The sequence below is a fragment of the Garra rufa genome, chromosome 21 (assembly GCF_049309525.1).
Source record: "Garra rufa chromosome 21, GarRuf1.0, whole genome shotgun sequence".
NCBI classification, from domain to species: Eukaryota; Metazoa; Chordata; class Actinopteri; order Cypriniformes; family Cyprinidae; genus Garra; species Garra rufa.
The window spans coordinates 3,784,226-3,806,863 of record NC_133381.1 but is presented as its reverse complement, the minus strand read 5'-3'; the positions used below and the strand labels follow the sequence as shown (position 1 = coordinate 3,806,863).

Here is a 22,638-nt window from a genome sequence, read left to right as displayed (position 1 = left end):
CACAGAATGGTAAGATAACAGTTGATTTATTGATTGTAAAGAATCATAGGGCACAGGGGAGAGAGTTTGCAAACAGTATTCAAACTGAAAAAAAATGTAAAGTAGATTGTCTCTCCACATAATTCTATAAAATCCAATCAAACACAATATGCACAATTAAATAAATTGTAGTTAGCAAGCTGTCATTATGCAAAGTGTATCAAATATGAAAGTAAAGTGTATTTTATTGCTTTGTGTTATCAGTTGGGTTTCAGACGTCTATCCGGAATCCATTTTCTCAGTCTCATCTGGATTACGAGTACATGGTGAGATGCATCCACTGAAACAACAGAGCACTGGTTAATTCTACTGTTACGGATTATGATTTGTATTAATTGTTCTATGAATTTTGATGAATTAAATATTTATATCAAAAACATTACTTCATTTTCTCCCAGCATCATGTTCGGCCCTCCATCGGCGAGTCTCTTGAATATTTCTGGTAATAATAATAATATGAGTTTACATACAAGTGAGTGCATTAGGTTAGGACTGGATGTTATTCAGTCATTTCTTTATCTTTATCTAACATGCATCCCTTATTGGGTTAATTTCTACCTTATCTATTGACCTTTGATGAGAGACAAATTTAACAGGCTGCATTCACAATTTGTTTTGTCATGTGTGTTGTTTAGTCTTGCATTTTCACAGAAAAATAGCTCACTTCCATGTTGCAAAATAACCTTTATAAATGTGATGTTCCTTGTACACAATAATTGTAAACTGGACTAGTTTTATAGTACAACACAATTAGGTTAAAGATTCAGACTCACTGGCCATGCAATCCATGCGCAGGACGAGCACAATAAAGTTTTCCAGTGTAATTTCACCACTGAAGTCGCCGTATCGAAGAGCCATGAGATTCAGCATACTGTCACTCAATATGAACCCTTGACAACATACAAAATGTCAGCATATTGATGTTGTTTTAAACATTAGGCAATTAAATGTTGTGAGAGAAAATAAACTTACCTGTGACTTCAAGAGCATTTCTGAGCTCGTTTAGAGACAGACTTCCAGTGCGCGAAACATCCATCTTATAGAAAATATCCTGAAACAAACAAACAAGAGCAATCGCAAACCATTTTAATGTGCATTTTTGAAATGGAATATTTAATGACAAAAAAATTAAGAAGATGTTGGAGTTGAATGAATATTTACCCTGTGAAAAACAACTCGTTTCCACAAACGAAGGCATTCAAATTCACATAGTCTTCCAGTGACACTCAGCTGTATTTTTGCGTTAAAGAACATCATGAAACAATTTATGCGATTTTTTGTTCTATAATTTCCAAACATCATGCAAAAGAGTCACACAGATTTCTGAAAGTGGAGGATACATCCATGAGCGCCACCACGCTCTTACACAAATCCAAGCTGAATCCTGTTGTCTTCTTTGAATGTCCTGAAAGATCAGATCAAAAACATACTCAGAAACACTGGAAACAGGAATATGTGATTAAATACGAGTTTATGTTGTGACTCTTCTCTAGAAGCGTCACCTGCATCAAGATTCTCATTCAGAAGTCTTCGAAGTCCCTCAGCATCCACTTCTCCATACTTGCATAGACAGAAAATTATCAGATAATGTTCATTTTAAGCATTTTAAGCATTTTGATTTCTTTCAGCTGCAACTTTAGTACATTTCTGATCAAAATCAGTCACATTTCCTCACAATTCAGAACTTTTGGAGAGTCACATGTACCTCATCAGCATATTTTGAAAAAAGCTGGAAGGATTCATCATTATCCCTGGGAATAACCTGAGAGAAATGAAGACAATTTGAACATATATACAGTATGTACATATATACATGCACACACACACACTTTCAAAACACCTATATATGAAACATGTAAAAAAACAAACACTCTTTACCTTTGTTCTTGTTATGCCATATCCAGAATTGTCTCTGAAGACACAACATCAAAATCTTTAATACTTTTGGTTCAAATACACTGTTTTAATAAGTTTTTTCTCTTTCTTTTTCTTTTTGCAGTGGTGCCACAAAAGTATAAATAAAAATTCCACATTAAGAACCTTTCTTTTCAAGTGTGTAGTTGCTTATATTCTAGTTTAATATGCAGAAATAGCATTAACATAAATGTTTCTTTGAGCATCTAGTCCATCTCTTTCAGTATGCTCTAATGTTAATAATCCAAGCACTTACTCAATGATGGCCTCTGTCTTTGAATAGACTGTCAAGAGGAAGGATGCCGCTTCGTTTGGCTGAAAAGTTGAAGGAACGATAAGGTATTCGCCTGCTTTGAATCGGAAAAACTCCATGACTTCCCGAGCATTGAGGAAGCTCTTGGTTTTTCCAATGGGATTGGTTTTGAAGAATGACGCAGGGAATTTTTCCCTCCGCTCCTTTAACTGGTGAATAAGCGAAAACATTATTTTGTCCTTGCAAAACAAACTAAGAATTGCTTATGTATCAGGAGGAATATATTCAATACGTACGTGAGCTGGCACCTGCAAGACAATAAATAATAATAATAATAATAAATATTTGAGAATGCAAATATGCAATGCAAACACAAAATAGATGCAAAATGCATTTGTACACGTATTGTTGGACATGTATTCCTAAGGACAATTTAGTAATCGCTAGATATTGGTAGAGACATGTCCCTAGCATCCCTACGAAATTCTACGATCTTGAAAAATCTTAACAAGCAATGTCCGACTTTGGAAACTATAGCTTAAATATAATTTAAACTATAGATAAACTATAAATTTAAACACCATGGTAACCAGAAATTACTCAAGGTTTTACTACATTATAGTTTAACTATGGTATTTGTAGCAAAGCTGTGGTTATACAAAAATAAATAAATAAATGAACATGATTACAATATTTTTACTTTAATAAAACCGTGATTTATTAATTTGCTTAACAGATTTGTATTTAAGTATACTTTCTTTTTTATTTGTTTAGTTTTTACATTTACATTATAATTCTACTGTTTCATTAAAAAAAAAAAAAAATTATTTTAAAATTTAAAAATGTAAAAATTCAAAAAGATTTGCGATACGCCTCCGAAGTTCCGATCTAAATCAAATAATTTGTGATCCATGCTTCTGATCTAAATCAAAAGATTCACGAAAGTGTTCCGAAGTTCCCATCTAAATGAAAACATTTAAGAACCCGCCCCGAAGTTCTGTTTTAAATCAAATGATTGGCGATCCGCACTCTGAAGTTCTGACCTGAATCACATGATTTGCGATTCGTTAAGTCCTGATATGAATCAAATGATTCGCGAACCATCTCCAAAGCCCCAAAGTAAAATGATTTGCGATACGTGATATGAAGTCTCGATATGAATCAAATGATCGAACCAAATCAAATGAATCAAGTGATTCACAATGCACAATCCAATTAGAGCGCTTCGGAACAGTGAATCATTTTGCGACGCAATGGTTAAAACTGATTCGGAGTTTCGAAAAGCTCAGTTTTAGGACATTATTACAAGCGATGTCGAAAATCAAAAATAAATGGGTTTTAATCTGGTTTTTGCTAGTGAATCGTTTGAACACTCCTCTTAAATACACACCTCATAAATGTTAAAGCCAATGTGGAAATTGGTTGCCAAGTGCCTGTTTCTCTTCTGAGATTTCTGAATGAGAGACACGAGTAGATTCGGAGAGCTTTCATCTCTGGGGTCTTCAGCAGTTTCCTTAAGAGTCACACGGAATTGGGGATTTCTTGTAAAACTGTCTATAGATGCAAAAAAATGAGAAACTTCTGAATCTGATCATCAAGCTGAGCTGTTAAAACATTTGAGGAATTGATTTAACAAAAAACTAAGTCTTGAGATGATTATTTCACAAGAATAATCACAACTTTGTAAAACTTGGAACATCTTGTCACTTAGTGACTTATAGTGTGTCAATGTTGTATTCTGATCTCTACAGCAGGAGCAAAAATACCTGTAATAGGAATAATAAGAGTTCGATTACCTATGTTATTTGAGCATCCTCCTGCTGTTGTTCCAGTCACCCACTGGCCTTTGTGTACTTCAGTTTTCCAGGCAGAAGACTGAGATCCAGCCAGAAAGTTCACGTCCAAACAACATATATCCAATTCTGAAAAATTCTTGCAGAAATCCTCCATTGACATCCTGCCAAGACAGAAAACCCGAGGTAAATATAGTGATTTATAATGCAACTATGCATTATATGTACAAAAACCATGAAAAATCAAGTGATATAAAACATTTGACCCTTTGGATACTCATCTCTACTCACCAGAATTCTCCATTGTCATTTACATCGTTGTATTTTTGGTCCTCGGGACGCACAAATTCCCATAAAGGAGATCTAAAGAGACCAGATTAATAAAATGTCAGACTCCTAACTGATATATAGAGGATTATTAATGAAGACAGAAAGATTCAGACCTGTCGCTCCAGTCTCTGTTCCACTCTCCGTGACCCCAAGGGTTAAAGACCCTCACCAGCTTCACTGAACGACCTTTACATACAACCTGTGAGAGAACACCTCTTTAGATCACAGGAAACATTTACTTATCAAAAGATACTAAACACCTCAAAACTGTAAACCAAATTAGATTTTACCTCAGCGACTCCTGTGACTGTGTACGCATGCTTTTCCACAAGACCGTTGGGCAACACTTTATTTTGATGTTGACCTGTATGCTAAAGCAACAAAGTGATTTTAGGACTTCCACATAAATTGTGCATGGTATGATTGGGTCTTCACAGACTGGTCTGTCCTGAATGTCATGGTTGATATCCAACAAGCTTTGATCTAATGGAAGAGGTTCAGCTTCTAATGGAAGTTTAAGGTTATAGCGACACATAGTGGTCAAGTGTAGTAATTACCCTGTGGCCCTGGCTGTGAAAAATATTTCTAATCTGGATTAATAGTCATTCTGTCATTTAAACAAATCACCACCAGCACCAACTCTTCTTGCTTTAAAAGTGCATTGTTTTATAATGATATTAACCCTTGTGCATTCAAAAAAAAGTTACACATAGGTGCAAAATGGACAAAAATGTCTCTGTCATAAAAATATGATTTATTAATACTTTTTTCCACTTTTACTGATGTCGATTTTGTAACCAGCAACTGTTCTATCAATAGATACCAAACATTCATTAATTTTCAGAATTGTAACCCTTTAAATGCTGGTTTGTTCACATAATGCCACAGGCATTTTTTTTTTTTTTTTTTTTAATGAAAACATGAAAAATAGTAGTTAATTTCCATATACTAAATGCTAAGCAGATTTATTTTCTTTGCTTATTAGATTCTTGGGTGTGTCAGTGAAGAACAACAACATTAATTCTGAGGCATTTATATTTGTTATGTAGTGTTAGATTAAAAAAAAAAAAAAATGACACAATCTAGTAAAAAAATGGTGGAAATTAAAAATTTGAAGCCTTGCTGATAGAATGAATGCATATTAGCAAATATTGGATCATTTTATAGTCAAACAGACCTGGGTTAAAAATTTAAGTTTTAATGGGTTTCAATGTGGACATTTTTGTCCTTAAGGTCCTAAGTGAGTATTTTTTGTACGGAGGGTAAAATTGATTTTTTTTTTATTGAAATGAGGGTGAAATATAAAAATTTCAATAAAAATAAACACCTGTAATTGATGCAGTTGGCATTAACACAGGCACACTTATAACAAAAACAAAACTGAAATGGACAGAAATGTCCATAAGGTCACACAAGGGTTAAAGAGTCGATCTTTACCCCTCCAGGAGTGCCGCATCCCATCAGGGATTCTGATTGGCTGACTCGTGCCATGATGTCCCACAGCTTTCCCGATGCTTCACTGAGTTTAATGGTCATGTGTGGTCCACCGGTGAAGTCCATGAGAGCTTCAGATATGCTTCCAACGTTCATATCTGCATAAGAGCCACACACTCTGGAAAAATGTAGAGGACGATGATCAGGACATGATTTCCAGAAGTATTTTCTGTTATTAAAGTGGAACATACTTAGCATAAGCTTTCTCTAACAAAGCAGGCCAGAATTCATTTGGATGTTTGGAGTGAACAAAGATAAGTCGGTCGTCAATGGTTGGTAGTTTGTCATCAATAACGACATCCACCCATGATCCAAACCTCCAGAACTGAAAACAAATGAGTTTAGCTATTAGAGAAAATATATGTGCTAACTCCTGAAATATTTAAAGAAATATTTAAAAATTGTTTAAATTAACCTTTTAATAATGATCTTAGCTCGAAAGTGGCAAAACACTTACTTTAAAGTGAAATATTCCTGCATAATCCACAGAGAAATCTTGTTCATCATGGATAACCTGCTTCATGATTTGTTTTCGAAATGTAAGAGCTCCAACAGACGCCAGAAACCAGCAGTTACCTTAAACACACACGCACATTATATACTGAACAATATATAGTAAAACTTTTATTCTCACTCTAAAATGGTCATCCAAGATGTAGATGAGTTTGTTTCTTTATTGGAAAAATGTAGCACTCCATTATTTGCTCACCAGTGGACCCTCTGCAGTGAATGGGTGCCGTCAAAATGAGAGTTCAAACAGCTGATAAAAACATCCCAATAATCTACAAGTAATCCGCAACACTCCAGTCTATCAAGTAACAAAAGCAGCATGTTTGTAAGAGTCCATAATCCATAATAACACTTCCTCCAGTGAAAAAGTGGCATGGTTTGAATGAGGACAGAAATCTGCACAGATCAAGCACCGTTTACAAGCCAAAACAGTTTTAAACAAATATGCGGGTGGATTTTGATTCAAGAGACAATAGGAGATGGACGCATATTTTAACTGAAATCAACAGTTTGACGTTAAAAGCTGTTTGGACTCTCATTCTGACGGCACCCATTCACATCCACTGGTGAGCAAGTGACATTTCAGATCTGAAGAACGCTACATTTCTCCAGATCTGATGAGGAAACAAACTCATCTACATGTTTAATGTCCTGAGGGGGAGAACATGTTTAGCTGATTTCCGTTATCAGGAAACAATTTCTTTAAAGTGTCTCTATGTACTTTTTAAATTGAGATTTATACATTGTCTGAAAGCTGGATAAATAAGCTTTCCACTGATGTATGGTTTGTTAGGAAAAGGTCAATATTTAGCTGAGATACAACAAAATCTGGAATCTGAGGGTGCAAAAAAAAAAAAAAAAAAAAAAATATTGAGAAAATCGTGTTGTAAAGTTGTCCAAATGAAGTTCTCAGCAATGCATATTACTAATCACAAATGAAGTTTTGATACATTTACGGTAGGAAACGTACAAAATATATTCATCTTCACTTAATACCCTAATGATTTTTGACATAAAATAAAAAAATCAATAAATTTGACCCATGTAATATATTTTTGGCTATTGCTAAATATTCCTTCTGTATTCACCAAATACATGCCTGTTTGACGGATTTATTGCACTATTTTCACTTCATCTCTTGTCTTGCTCTGGAAACTTGTGGGATTTTCACGTTTACAAAGTTTATAAGCTGCTAATGATACAGAGCACAGCAGACCTACCCAAAACACCTTGTATGATATCAAACCTTGAAGTTCCTTGTACCATGTAAACAGGGTTTGGGACCAGTTCCTGAAAGAAAAAGGAATGAATTATTTCACAGGTTAAGTAAAAGCACGGTAGTTTGCATGTGAAGATGTTCACTTACGTGTGGTCTCCTCCACACCACTCTCGGGAGGTCTTCACGCGCCAGGGATCCCATACCGATCGATTTCATCTCTGGCGGGAACAAGTTGTCTATGAATCTCATTCTTTCCTTCAGGCAGAACTGCTTGAGCCGCTGGAAGTCCTGATCCAGGTACTTCTCAGGATTGTTAAGAGACCCCTGTCCATCTTTGAGGTTACGCTCCGCTAAGATGTTTAAACACACGCCGGGTGCTGGCATTGCGGCTCAAATCTGTTGAATATTCAGCATTAGATTGCATTAAACTTTGTTGTGGATAGTACATATATAAAGCTATTAAAATATACAATGCAATATTATTTAACAGTAAACTTTTTTGGGTTAAGTTTAACTAAATTTGCATGTGCAATTCTTTCATATGCATGGTATGTAAAAACCGAAATAAAAACATACCTTTTCTCACTAGCAGTTGGCAAAATATTCAGTCTTTTCTGAGCATGCAAGTCTCAGAGGACACCTTTAAATGTCTGGCTCTGCCCCTCATCCAGGTGTGATGTAACTTTATAACTCTCAGGTCAATATTTAAATAGAGCTCAGTAGAGAACAAAGATCAGAACGGTATTATACTTCTTCACATGACGGGTCATCATATGCGTCTGTAGCTCGTAAAATGATTGAAGATAAAGTAAATTATCTAGAAAAGGAAAATGATGCTCGTAAACAAACACAATTTCAATGCAATGAAGAGGTTACAACGAATTACAAAGGTCATATTGATCAAGGTCATGAATCAATAAAGGAGGAAAAGGGAGGTGGAATCTTATATACTGAAAGGGTAACTTTGTCTTTGTAAAGCTACACCAAAAACTACAATTATGTATTTATTAATATGTCACTCTAACTATTTCAGACTGAAAACTGTCAAACTTACAATTTTAAAACTTTTTAACCTTTTTTGTAACTTTTTAAACTTTTAAAACTTTTTTTTTTTTACTTTCTGGTCTGGCTTTCTCAAGCCAACTTAAAGACGGACTTTTTTTTATCCAGCTTTGTCTTTGTAAAGCTCTGTACACCAAAAACTACAATTATGCATTTATGAATATGTACTAAGGACAGATCCATGATTCAACAGGTTTAGACCTGCTGAGTTTCTCCAAGATTAGTTTAAAATGAGTTATATTTAACTGAAACTAAAACAACTAAAGGACATTTTCATTAGTCTAAATAAAATGTACAAAAACATTTTTTTAGCTAGTTTGGCAAGACATTTCTCATTTAGTTTCACTTGATGTACTAAATCAACTATTGTAAGAATGGATGAATGAATGAATGAATGAACAACTAAATAAGAAATATTTAACAAAGTAATAAAAATGACAAATACACTCAACGAGATTACCAAATATTTAACAAACTAAAATTAAAATTAATAATATAAAATGAAAACATTTAAAATATAAAAAACTACATATGTACAGTTACAGTCAAAAGTTTACATACACCTTGAAGAATCAGCAAAATGTTAATTATTTTACCAAAATAAGAGAGATCGTACAAGATGCATGTTATTTTTTAGTTAGTATTGCCCTGAATAAGATATTTCACATAATAGATGTTTACATATAGTCCACAAGAGAAAAGAATAGTTACATTTATAAAAATGACCCAGTTTAACATTAGACATTGATTCCTAATACTGTGTTGGACAGCTGTGTGTGTGTGTGTGTGTGTGTGTGTGTGTGTGTGTGTGTGTGTGTGTGTGTGTGTGTGTGTGTGTGTGTGTGTGTATATTATTTTTTTATTTTTTATTTTATTTTTAATGATAGCATGTTTGTCCTGAACACTTAAACTGCCTAATGTTCTTCAGAAAAATGCTTTTATATTTTGTATTTTTAGGTGAAATATCTTATTCAGGTCAGTACTAATTAAAAATAGCATGCATTTTATATAGCATGCATTTTTGCATGTAAGGTGCTAAACTTGACTGCATTCGACTGTGTGTACTATAATATATATATATTGGTCAGTAGGTGGCACTGTGCACAAATGCATAAAACAGCCCACTGTACAAAGTCAAGAATCCATGAACAATTGATCTGTCCTCTGATTATGGTATACAATAATGTGCTGATTATTTCAATTTACCTTTTATTTTGTCTTTTATCAGATGACTGCAGGTAAACAGTCATCTTTTCCCATCTTACATCATATTTGACTAGTTTGTTTCATTCATTCTTAATGAAGTATTTTCTGAAGTTTTTGTACGGCACTTATGATCCAGATCAGAATGGTTTCACTGCTCTGTGTGAATTATTTAGCGCTGTGTTCCCTTCTTTTCTTTAGAGAGAAGAGCTGAAATCAACGTCTGCTTGTTCACAGCTCTGAAAAACCCACAGCACTGCAACTGAACCCTATTCATTATTATTTGATTTTATTATACTTTGGGACAGCTGTGGTTACACAAAGAACCACAAACCACAAAGATTCCATTGATTGTGGGAAGTTAATGTGATTATGAATATTGATAGCATTCATAAGTGCTTGTTTTACTGAAATCTTATGAGATGCAGTTAAGTGTAAATACACATAATTGTTTACTGCGTAATAGTGTCAGATTATATGACATATTGCCATTAACTGTTTAATAAATGTATTAAAAATACAATTCACACAGATAATTACATGAGCAAACCTGTTGTATGATGTAATTAAGATGTCAATTCCTCAATTAAAATTCACAATTATATTTTTTGTGGCATTTAAATGTCTAGGTCATACCATATCTAATTAAAAAGGCTGAAATTCTAAGATGTTATTATCTTATAATTCATTTATTTATTTTTTAGGACTGCAAGTCTCTGAAAAACAACAAATAATTGAATCTTTTTATGATAAATCCAGATTGTCAATCTGGTCCTGATGAAAGCTAAAAAAATTTATTTATATTAGATTTTAATGCAGACATTTAATTCATTTTTAAAGTGAAAGTGTTAAATAAATAAGTGTACATTAATTTTTACATTTAAAAAATATATAATGAATTATTATTCATATAAATGTATTTTTATACGATTAATCTATTGTAAATAATGTATTAATAATATAGCATTTGTGTAAAATGTTGTAATTCAATGCATTTACTTTAAATTATTAATAAAAGTGTTGAAGTAATGAGTGAGACGAATAGGCCTACTTGAGTTTGCAAAGTAAAAGATGCAACTTAAAAAAATGAAAATATAAATAAAACTGTTATAATATCACATGCCCTTCAAGCCATTCCCAATAAATCCAAATAAACTCATTTTTGTGTGCTCGTTTTCAAAGCATCACTGCCATAACAGGAAGAGACTAATAGATCTGCTTTTTATTATTTATATTTCCCATGCTGATATAATACTGTATCTTCAGGAGTGTTATTTAATAAAATACTGTATCTTCAGGAGTGACATTTATTAGTTGAGCGACTGACTCTCCTTCACCAGTGTACAGCTGACATTTCCGCTGAGCTGCGCCGCAATTAGCCCGAATGTCATCAGGCATCAGCGCACCGCTCTTCTCATGGCTGTATTTATTCATTAAACTCACACGTGAGAACACACACGTCAACTAACACACTCAGTCAGTCTGAAGACCCTCATGCAAGTCACAGTATGTCTGAGACACCTGTCACCACTACATCTCAGGCGTTGAACGCAGGGGTTCATTTGCTGGAGAATGTGCAAACACACACAAATGCACATGCACACACACACACTCTAACACACACGTTTACCTAGCTATATAAATGCACACGGAATTCCATGGTTTTATATAAAGCTAATCATAAGTAAAACCATGAAACAAAAACAAAACATTGAGAACATTCCTAGATGTTGTCAAAAAAGCTTTAGCAACTCCCTAGCAACTACCCCGGACACCTTAACATCTGCAAAACTACCTCAAAAGATCTTTATTCACCTTTAAACACTGACAAATGTTAAAAGGAAGTATAAAAAAACACCTTGGCAACTCCCTTACAACCTCAAAAGACACTGTTGTAACCGCATTAGTACCTTCAAAAGAGATTTACTTACATTTAAATGGTACAATATTTTATTAAACACCTTAAAACACCTTAGCAACTCCCTAACAACCATTCAAGACACCTTAGCAGCCACATTACTGCCTCAGAAAATTATTTACATTGAAATGGTGGGCAATGTTGAAAAGATGTGGAAAAAAACACCTTAGCAACTTCTGAGCAACCACCCAGGACACCTTAGCAACCCCCTCAGCACCTCAAAATGTAATTATTTACATTTAAATGGTGAAAATGTTGAAAGGTAGTGAAAAACTAGTGAAAAGCCATGGCAACTCCCAACATTAGCATATCCCTAGCAACCACCCAGGACACCTTAGCAACTCCCTAATAACCACCCAGGACCCCTTATCAACCACCTCAGCACCTCAAAATATAATTATATACATTTAAATTGGGAAAATGTAAAAAAGAAATTAAAAACACCATGGCAACTCCCTAGCAACCACCAAGGACATCTTAGCAACTCACTAACAATTATCCAGGACACATTAGCAACTCCCTAGCAACCACCCAGGACACCTTATCAATCACCTCAGCACCTCAAAAGATAACTATTTACATTTAAAAGGTGAAATGTTGAAAAGCAGTGAAAAACACCTTGGCAACTCCCTAGCAACTACCCAGGACACATTAGCAACTCCCTAGCAACCACCCAGGACACCTTATCAATCACCTCAGCACCTCAAAAGATAACTATTTACATTTAAAAGGTGAAATGTTGAAAAGCAGTGAAAAACACCATGGCAACTCCCTAGCAACCACCAAGGACATCTTAGCAACTCACTAACAATTATCCAGGACACATTAGCAACTCCATAACAACCAAACAGGACACCTTATCAATCACCTCAGCACCTCAAAAGATAACTATTTACATTTAAAAGGTGAAATGTTGAAAAGCAGTGAAAAACACCTTGGCAACTCTCTAGCAACTACCCAGGACACATTAGCAACTCCATAGCAACCACCCTGAACACCTTAACAACTACCTAACAACCACACAGAATACCACACCAATCATCTCCCTAGCAACTACCCAGGACACATTAGCAACTCCCTAACAATTACCTAAGACACGTTATCAACCACCTCAGCACCTAAAAAGATAATTACATTTTAATGGTGGAAAAAATCCAGGACACATTATTAAGACCCTTAGCACTTTAAAAGATAATTATTTACATTCAATTGGTGAAAATGTTGAAAAGAAGTGAAAACACCTTTGCAACTACCAAAGACACCTTAGCAATCAGCACCTCAAAAGATCATCATTTAGATTCAAATGGTAAAAAAAAAACTTGAAAAGAGGTAAAAAGCACCACCCAGGACACCTTAGCAACTGCATAATTATCTATATAATTGGAAATTAATAATTGATTTATTAAGCATCAAATAATGTTTTAAACTTACTCTTAGCTGCTCTCACTGCTCCAAAGAAAATGTTAGTCAGTCACTGGATTCCTCCGCATTTAATGTCTAGACGGGTATGGGCCTTATCTTTGCTCGACATTGTCTCTTTGGAATTATCAACAGCTCGCATTCATGGAGCAAAGACAAAAACTTTGAAGACCTGGAGTGCTACTTTCGATACTGTTAAATGTTTTGTTACTTCATTTTGATGTTCAGTTTATTTTGTATTTATGTATAGTTTTTATTTTTCTTGTGATTAAGTATTACACTCTGTACCATTCTACACTGCAATATCTTGTATTTCCTCAGCACTGAATAAGTCTACCTGGTGGGTGGGTTAGTGGGCGGGGGGTATGGCTACAGTCTAAATAATATGTTGTATTTTGTACAATTCTGAAATGACAATAAAAATAATTGTTAACAAAAAAAAGCATCAAATAATGTTTTCATATTGTGCTCGCCGTGACATAAAGGCCTTAGCAGTTTGATTAAATGAACTACAGGTGTGAAATTGCTGGAAATGTCATCACATAGAAATCACATCTGATACTAAATGAAGAACAGAAGCTACCGTCCTTTCTTGAGAAGAATTCGTTTTCTTTTAACAATACAGTTAATGTCAGGTTGCATAACAACGGTTTGTAAATGTTGAAGGTCCTTCATGATGTGCTTCTTTACAAGCCATTCATGAAATATGAAAGCAATTTCATATTTGTCTGTGTGACTAACTTATTCCTGCGAAGCCTGTCTGTGTGAATATGAGTTCTTTTGAACGGCTTTTATTCATTTATTGGTCACATGCTCAACAAACTGAAAGTAAAAGGTTTTTCAAATGTGAAATTTAACATTCTCAAGAAAACCCTCTGGTTTCTAGCTCAGTCAAGGGAAAATTAACATAAAATAATACATTTTGTAATAATTTATTCAGATTTAAATGTGACTCTGGACCACAAAACCAGTAATGAGGTTACATTTTACAAAACTGAGATATATATATATATATATCAATACAATATTTGGCCGAGATACAACTATTTGAAAATCTGGAATCTGAGGTTGCAAAAAAATCTAAGTACTGAGAAAATCACCTTTAAAGTTGTCCAAATTAAGTTCTTAAAAATGCATATTACTAATCAAAAATTACATTTTGATATATTTACAGTAGGAATTTTACAAAAAATCTTCATGGAACATGATCTTTACTTAATTTTCTAATGATTTTTGGCATAAAAAAAATCAATAATTTTGACCCATGCAATGTATTTTTGGCAATTGCTACAAATATACCCGTGCAACTTAAGACTGGTTTTGTGGTCCAGGGTCACATGTGGGTTAATAAATGTTACATGTTATAAATTAATAAATATATATTTTATGTTTTTATAAATATTCTTGACATAATTCTTCTTTATACACAAAAACTCTATAGCAACTACCCAGGACAACTTAGCAACTCCCTAGCAACCACCCAGGACACCTTAGTGACTCCTTAACAACCATCCAGGACACCTTATCAACCACCTCAGCACCTCAAAAGATAATTATTTACATTTAAATGCTGAAAATGTTTAAAAGAAGTGAAAAAAAAAACATTAGCAACTCCCTAGCAACCACCCAGGACACCTTAGTGACTCCTTAACAACCACCCAGTAAACTTTAGCAACTGCATCAGCACCTCAAATATCATTATTTATTTATTTATTTATTATTTTGATTCAAAGGTAAAAAGTCTTGAAATGTGGTGAAAAACACCACCCAGGACACCTTACCAACTCCCAAGAAACTACCCAGGACACCTTAGTAACTCCATAGCAACCATCTAGGACACCTTATCAACCACCTCAACACCAACATTTTTTACATTTAAATGCTGAAAATGTTGAAAATAATTGAAAAACACATTAGCGACTCCCTAGCAACCATTCAGGACACCTAAGCAACTCCCTAAAAACCATCCATGAAACCTTAGCAACTGCATCAGCACCTCAAAAGATCATTATTTAGATTCAAATGGTGAAAGTGTTTGAAAAGAGGTAAAAAAACACCACCCAGGACCCCTTAGCAACTGCATAATTCTCTATATAACTGGAAATTTGTAATTGATCTATTAAGCATCATTTACAGTTTTTTACAGACGCTAGGACACATTTCTCAATACTTAGGTCACTTTTGCAAAACTCTTCACACAATTCTCCTAACCGACTTTCAGCTTGGCAAAGCAGTTCATTTCACATTCAAAATGCACTACAACTACCAAAACACTTTATTCAGGTCTCAAATAAACTCATTCTTCCAGAACACTAGCAAAGGTTGACAGCCGACAAACACACTTTGTCACCCACAAAACAATGAGCTAAAAAACACTAACAACATGTAGCATTACACATTGTTTTCTTATGTAAAACAAGGACATCTCTGTTTATAATTGCAATATATATTGTTTATAACTGCAATATATGTTACTGGGATGAATCAGACATGATGCAGAATTCATCAATATTTTATGTTGTTTATTTATTTAAATTTTTTTGCACTAAGTAATTCCAAAATACAAGAATTTGTATACACACCATCCACTGATACAGATACAATAGTAATGCTAATCTACTGCATTTTTAGATTTGAAATATGTTTCAATAAAATATTGCTGTTGAATTTTGCTGTCTTATTCAGTTTTGCATTATGTTATTGTTTTGAACATAAGTTTAACAGTTTTGAAAACAGTATGTAAGCATGTGCAAAATGTCCTGTACGTACAAAGATTTTTGGCAGTTGTTGTGTCTGAGTGAGAAAAGAATTCATGAAATTTGAGAGATGTAGTCATTGAATGCATTTTGTGCCAAAACAATGATAATTGATCCTCAGTTTAGCCCACATAGACTTCTGTTGTGCTCACTGTGTGAAGAGTTTTGCAAAAGTGACCTAAGTATTGAGAAATGTGTCCTAGCGTCTGTAAAAAACTGTAATTTTTTCATATTATGAAAGTTACAAAGTGCTCACAATGTTATAAATGACATGTAGGCCTATTAATCAGTTGGATTTAGTAATGAACTGCAGGTGTGAAAAGCGCTGGAAATGTCATCACAGAGAAATCACATCTGATACTAAATCAAAAAACAGAAGCCATCGACCTTTCCTCAGAAGAATTCATTTTCTTTTAACGATACAGTTAATGTCAGGTTGCAAAATAGCGTTTGATATGTAAATGCTGAAGGTCCTTCATGATGTGTTTTATAGCACATTAACCTTTTACACATGAGACGGACAAACATTCTTCTTTACAAGCCATTCATGAAATATAACAAAAGAGAATATCAATTCCCGAGAAGCTCGTATATCGTATATCAGGTGCTCTTTTCTGTGTGAATATGAGTTCTCTTGAAGCGCTTTTATTCATTTATTGGTCACATGCTCAACAGAATGAAAGTAAAAGTTTTTTCTAATGTGAAAGTCAACATTATAAATGCAACCTTCTAGTTTCTACACTGTAAAAAGTTTTCACCAGTTTCCTTAAAAATTTAAGTTTAGCAGCTGCCTTGAGATTTTAAGTTAAATCAACTTAAGTCATTTAAACTCACAAGTTATATCAACTCATTTTTATTGTAATAAGTTAAAATGACTTGTCGTTTTAAGCTGATTTAACTGAAAACTTAAGGCAGCTGATGAACTTAGGTTTTTAAGTTGAATCTGGTGAAAACTTTTTACAGTGTAGCTCAGTCAAGGAAAAAAATGATATGCAAATTTATATTTTATATAAATATTCCTGATGTAATTTTTCATATAACATCGGTGACAACAAAAGTTGTGGATATGTGATGTTTCATTAACAAATTTCAGGAGGAGCTCGCGCAGATAATTAACACGGCCAATTCATCATCAGCAATCACTCCCTATCCAATCACTCTCCCTATCCCATTACTACAGTCCCTTTAAATAACCAAGCAGTCCTACCTTCAGCTATCTCTGATTCCAGCATTGGCACTCCCAATCGCCGCAACATGTCCGAGATTCACTCGTCCTCCGAGGATTATTCCTCTGATACAGACAAACCTGCAGCTCATCCGGCCTTCATCCAGGTCGCCGTTCAGGCCACCAGCGCTCCACAGGATCCACTAATCGAGCCCGCCGCTGCATCACGGAGCCGCAGGCCCTCACGCACCGCTGCTGCTCGCACTCCGAGCAGTGTTGTTTTAGTTTTAGTCAACGATGGCGAAATCATTTCGTTGACGCCACTTTTCATGAGGATAACGAGCCGATGACGAGATAAAAATGGCTCGTTGATGACTAAAACATGACGAGACGTGCGTGAGTTTTCGTTGATGAGACGGGTGGTCCGTCAGACGTTTAAAATGCATGACATTTCTGCTTATCGTGCATGCCAATCAAAACCTTAAACGTTTTGATGCCGCTATGGCAAGCCGTTTTAGCATTAAATACTCTTTGCCATACTAGCATGGCAAGCCGTTTTAGCATTCCATCCTTGTTTGTCTTATGTTTTAAAACATTCCTTATTGCAATTATTGGTGAAAATAGTCGATCCGGAAGCTCACATTGTGTTGAACTAGATCTGCTATTTTCAGAACTTACAAGTGACACTACCCAACAGCAAAATACTTACCGACCTACATTAATTTGTTAAAAGACTTTTTCCCCTTTTTAGACTAAAACCTTTTTGGCTTTCGTCGACTAAAATTGGACTAAAACTAACAAGCATTTTAGTCCATAAAGACTAAATCTAAGATGGTTGTCAAAAAACAACACTGCTCCGAGACGCCAGCTTACGCTTATGCAGAGCCCCCTACTCCACGTCAGGACGCAGCAGAAGGCCGTCACCGAGCTTGGGCCACGCCCCGGACACCGCAGTCTCCAGCCACGCCCATCCCGCTCGATCCTCGAAGCGGGAGCCCGCCGCTCATGCTGTCAGAGAGCCGGCCATCGCCTCCACAAGCCGCCGCAGCAGCACGAGCTCGCCCACTCCAGCAGCCGATTCCCGTCCGCAACCCTTGCCCCTCCTATCTCTCGCCTTCTCATGGCCCGCAGCACCGCCTTCCGCTCATAGCACGAGCATTCCCCCGCTCATGCCACAAGCACCGGCGCTCCCCATTTCCCCTCTCTTCCCTTCTGTTTCCTCCACCCCAGGAGCCGTCCCCAGCGTGAGCATGCCTCTATCCTCGCAGGCTCCGACGCACGCCATTCCCCCTCTCTTTCCCCCCTTCTTTTCCGTCCCAGGAGACGGCCGCAGCTCAGGTTTACCGCCACTACCGGTCCCGGTAGCCACTTTCCCTCCTCCTCAGGCCCGTCCTCCCTTCTCATTGGCCTCAGCCACACCCCTTCCAGCCCCGCCAAACGCTTTAGCGCAGGAACCTCCCCCAGTTTCCAACTCCATCAGGACCCAGATACTAGCAGTTCTCACACATGGATTCCACCCCGGCGTCCTGAGCCTCCCCTCCCAAAACCTCATCTGCCCAAATCTCCACTCCGCTCTCACCGAACCCGAAATAGTGGACGGCCTAATTAAAAAGAAATAGACTCAAATTTCATGATAGGCCCCTTTTCTGTTCCTCCCTTTAGCATCTATCGAGTCAGCCCCATCGGTGTTGCCACCAGAAAATTCTCAGGCAAAAACGCCTCATAATTGATCTTTTATCTCCGCATAATTCCCCATTCCTTAGCATTAACAGCCTCATTCCACTCGAAGAGTTTTCTCTTCACTATCACGACGTCGACCAAGCCACTACCTTGATTAAAGCAGGTCGCGGCGCTTGGTTGGCCAAAGTCAATATTACTTCTGCTTTCAAAGTTATGCCCATCCACCCAGATTTCTGGCACTTATTTGGCATTTGCTGGAAAAACGAATTCTATTTCGCCGTCCGCCTCACATTTGGTTGCAAAGCAATCCAAAAAATCTTCGACACGCCGTCAGAGGCAATTTGCTGGATCCTCTCCAACAATTACAGTTTACCCTATCTGATTCATCTTTTAGACGATTTCTTAATCATCTCACCCCCAGATTCCGTCCCAGCCGCACACCTCTTGACATCCCAAAGCTTTTCTCAGAGCTCGGGATTCCCCTCGCCCAAGACAAAACCGAGGGTCCTAGCACTTCCATCGAATTTTTGGGCATCAATTTAGATTCCCAAAAATTCCTGGCTTCCCTGCCCAAAGAACAGATTGACAGAACAATTCTAGTAGCTTCCACTTTGTTAACAAACTGTTGTTGTACAAAACGCGAGCTGCTATCCATTCTGGGTCATCTAAATACCGCGATGCACATCATCCCACAAGGCCGCCCCTTTATCTCCCATCTCCTCTCCCTCTCCTCCTCCGCCCACACCCTTGAGGACCGCATTTCCATAACTGATTCTTGCCGCAAGGAGCTCAGCTTATGGATTTCCTTCCTTAAACAGTGGAACAGCTATCGTTCTTTTACAGCAATTTGGTTTCTTCCCCAATTGTTATCGAATTATATACCGACGCCGCCCTCTCCGTCGGCTTTGGAGGTTTCCTCCGGGGCCGCTGGTTCGCTTCTACCTGGCCCCCAGAGTTGGCAAATTTACCCCTCCAGCTATCATCCTCAGCACTATTCGAGCTTTACCCATTAGTGGCCGCAGCTTCCCTATGGGGCAAAGAATGGTCCGCCACCAGCATCGTCGTCCAATACGACAACGCAGCTACCGTGCACTGCATTAACAAAGGCCGTTCCCACTCCCCCGTACTCATGCCTTTGCTCAGATGTTTGATTTGGATTTCAGCTCGTGACCAATTTATCATAACTGCAAAACACATCCCCGGGTCAAAGAATCAAATCGCTGACTCTCTCTCTCGTTTTGTTTTTCAGAAATTCAGATCGCCGGCTCCAGAAGCGGACCCGCTCCCAACCCCAGTCCCTCCTTATTCAGAACTGATATTCCCATAACCCTCCCCCTAAGGCCTCTTCTCGAAGCATCCATCGACTCCATTCTCCAAGCAGTCTCCCTCAGGACTCTCCAATCCTACCTCACAGCGTGGAAATGCTTTAAAACTTTCCACGCCACCTACAGCTTACCTTTCCCCGTTTTATCCCTGCTCACTGTCACCTCATTTATCTCCCACCTCAATTCCCATAAAAACCTTCAAGCTAGCTCCATCAAAGCATACCTTAGCGGTATTCAGTTTTTTCATAAACTGTGTCACGGCTCGCCTTCCCCTCATATATCTAATTCCCAGACCTCCCTTCTCATCAAAGGCATCCAAAAAACCCAGCCCAACCGCCCAGACCCCAGACAACCTATCACTTTAAATATTTTGACCAAATGCATCTCCTCCCTCCGCAAAGGCTACCATTCCATCCACACTGCCCACACACTGGACGCCATGTTCATCCTGGCTTTTTCGGTTTCCTCAGATGCTCTGAGCTCGCCATTACATCCAGTTTTAACCCAGCCATTCACCCCACCATCTCCGACCTAACCGTGCTAGACGGCGATACCATCTCTTACTTTATTAAATAAAGCAAGACAGACCAAATAAAGAAGGGCCATTTCATTTATATTTTTAACCTCCAAACTCCCCTCCAACCATTCCAAACCCTCCTAGCCTTCCTTTGCCACAGGAAATCCCAATCCTCCCTCCCCTCTGACCCCCTCTTTACTGATGATGCCAACCGCCCTGCCACACGCTTCTGGCTCCAAAAGCACCTGAAGTCTGTCTTGCTTCTCTCTGGTACCCCAGCAGACAACTTCTCCAGCCATTCATTTCGCATAGGCGCAGCAACTACAGCCGCCCAAAAAGGTCTCTCCCAACAGCAGATCCAAGCGCTCGGCCGCTGGTCATCTGAAGCTTTCAAGAGCTACATTCGAGCAGATCGCTCTTTTATCAGGGAAACACACCAAACCCTAATCGGCCAACCCGTTCTACCACCAGCCCACCCCCGTCCACGCCATCTCTAGCCGCTTCAACCACCCCCTCGGCGTCCCTTTTCCTTGGGACATCCTGCCTTCGTTAAAACCCCAGCTTATTCCCCTACGCGCAGCAATGCGCGCCCCCGCTGGAGCCCCCCTTACGCACAACAGTGCTCGCCCCGCTTTTCCCGTCACGCTCAACATCGCATGGCTCCTGTTCAAGCCCCCGCTTATCCCCTATACGCGCAGCAATGCACGCCCCCGCTGGAGCCCCCCTTACGCACAGCAGTGCTCGCCCCGCTTTTCCCGTCACGCTCAACATCGCATGGCTCCTGTTCAAGCCCCCGCTTATCCCCCTATATGCGCAGCAATGCACGCCCCCGCTGGAGCCCCCCTTACGCACAGCAGTGCTCGCCCCGCTTTTCCCATCACGCTCGACATCGCATGGCTCCTGTTCAAGCCCCCGCTTATCCCCTATACACGCAGCAATGCGCGCCCCCGCTGGAGCCCCCCTGACGCACAGCAGTGCTCGCCCCGCTTTTCCCGTCACGCTCAACATCGCATGGCTCCTGTTCAAGCCCCCGCTTATTCCCCTTACAGAACAGCAACGCCCGCTCATGCTAAAGCCACCCCGCTCGCTCCCCCCATGCCGCAGCAACGCCTGCTCATTCTAGAACGCCCCACTCATTCCCTTTACGCACTGCAATGCCCGCTCTCACCATAACCCCTGCTCGTTTCCCCACGCCGCTGCATTGCCCGCTCTCGCTAGAGCGCCCCGCTTATTCCCCCATGCCACAGCAATGCCCGCTCTTGCTAAGAGCGCCCCGCTTATTCCCCCATGCCACAGCAGTGCCCGCACGCACCGCAATGACCGCACTCGCCGCAGCCCCTGCTTACTTTCCCACGCTGCAGCAATGCCCGCTCTGACTAGAGCTCCCCGCTTATTTCCCCATGCCGCAGCAATGCCCGCTCTGACTAGAGCGCCCCGCTTATTTCCCCTTTCACGCAGCAATGCCCGCTCACACTAGAACGCCCTGCTTATTTCCCCATGCCGCAACAATGCCCGCTCTGTCTAGAGCGCCCCGCTTATTCCCCCTTTCACGCGGCAGCCCCCGCTCAGTCCCCTTTAGCGCAGCAAAGCCCACACATCCTAGAGCACCTAGCATGTTTCCCCTACGCCACAGCAGTACCCACCCCCAAGAAAACGCCATTCTTCATTCCCCCTAATTGCCACCCCACATAAGGTTCTCTTTGCTTTTCCTTCCCTAGCAGTGCCCGCAGCAGCTCCTCCCGCGCTTCCCCGCCGCTAATCGTCCAGCATCCCTCCAGCTCAAGTTAAGCTTTTTGGGGGGCCACCTGGCTGCTGTCCTGCAGTTATTTTGCACTTTGGGGGAGCGCTATTGGGTTCGGGCCAAAGGCCGAGCTCGGACCCCTCTCCCTGGGCAGGGGGAGTGCCCCGGGCTCGGGAATGACTACCGAGCTCGGAGCCCTCTCCCGGACAGCATGCCAAACACGCTTAACTTTACGCTGTTTATTATATGCAAAAGCGAACTAGTGAAGTGATGTTTCATTAACAAATTTCAGGAGGAGCT

The 22,638-nt window shown here is 38.8% G+C and overlaps 1 protein-coding gene across 1 annotated transcript; it reads right to left on the bottom strand.

Annotated features, from left to right (window-relative positions):
* Positions 1-9: 9 nt before the first annotated feature.
* LOC141295594 (calpain-14-like) lies at positions 10-8,207 on the bottom strand. The gene is made up of 22 exons (XM_073826828.1): positions 8,129-8,207; positions 7,700-7,948; positions 7,554-7,623; positions 6,281-6,399; positions 6,015-6,148; positions 5,767-5,941; positions 4,620-4,700; positions 4,443-4,528; positions 4,291-4,362; positions 4,003-4,163; positions 3,597-3,760; positions 2,503-2,514; positions 2,210-2,415; positions 1,918-1,951; positions 1,745-1,801; positions 1,542-1,599; positions 1,380-1,444; positions 1,201-1,269; positions 1,012-1,090; positions 813-929; positions 423-478; positions 10-319 (listed from the first exon to the last, which is right to left on the bottom strand). The coding sequence occupies exons 2-22, from the start codon at positions 7,934-7,936 to the stop codon at positions 293-295; spliced, it is 2,079 nt and encodes a 692-aa protein (XP_073682929.1). The 5' UTR covers positions 7,937-7,948; positions 8,129-8,207; the 3' UTR covers positions 10-292.
* Between the last annotated feature and the right edge of the window lie 14,431 nt (positions 8,208-22,638).

Coding starts and splice junctions, on each gene's coding strand:
- LOC141295594 (XM_073826828.1), bottom strand. CDS start 7,936: ATGCCAGCACCCGGCGTGTGTTTAAACATCTTAGCGGAGCGTAACCTC. Junction 6,149..6,280: donor CAGGAATATTTCACTTTAAA/GTAAGTGTTTTG, acceptor ATTTGTTTTCAG/TTCTGGAGGTTTGGATCATG. Junction 1,270..1,379: donor GCGTGGTGGCGCTCATGGAT/GTATCCTCCACT, acceptor GCAAAAATACAG/CTGAGTGTCACTGGAAGACT.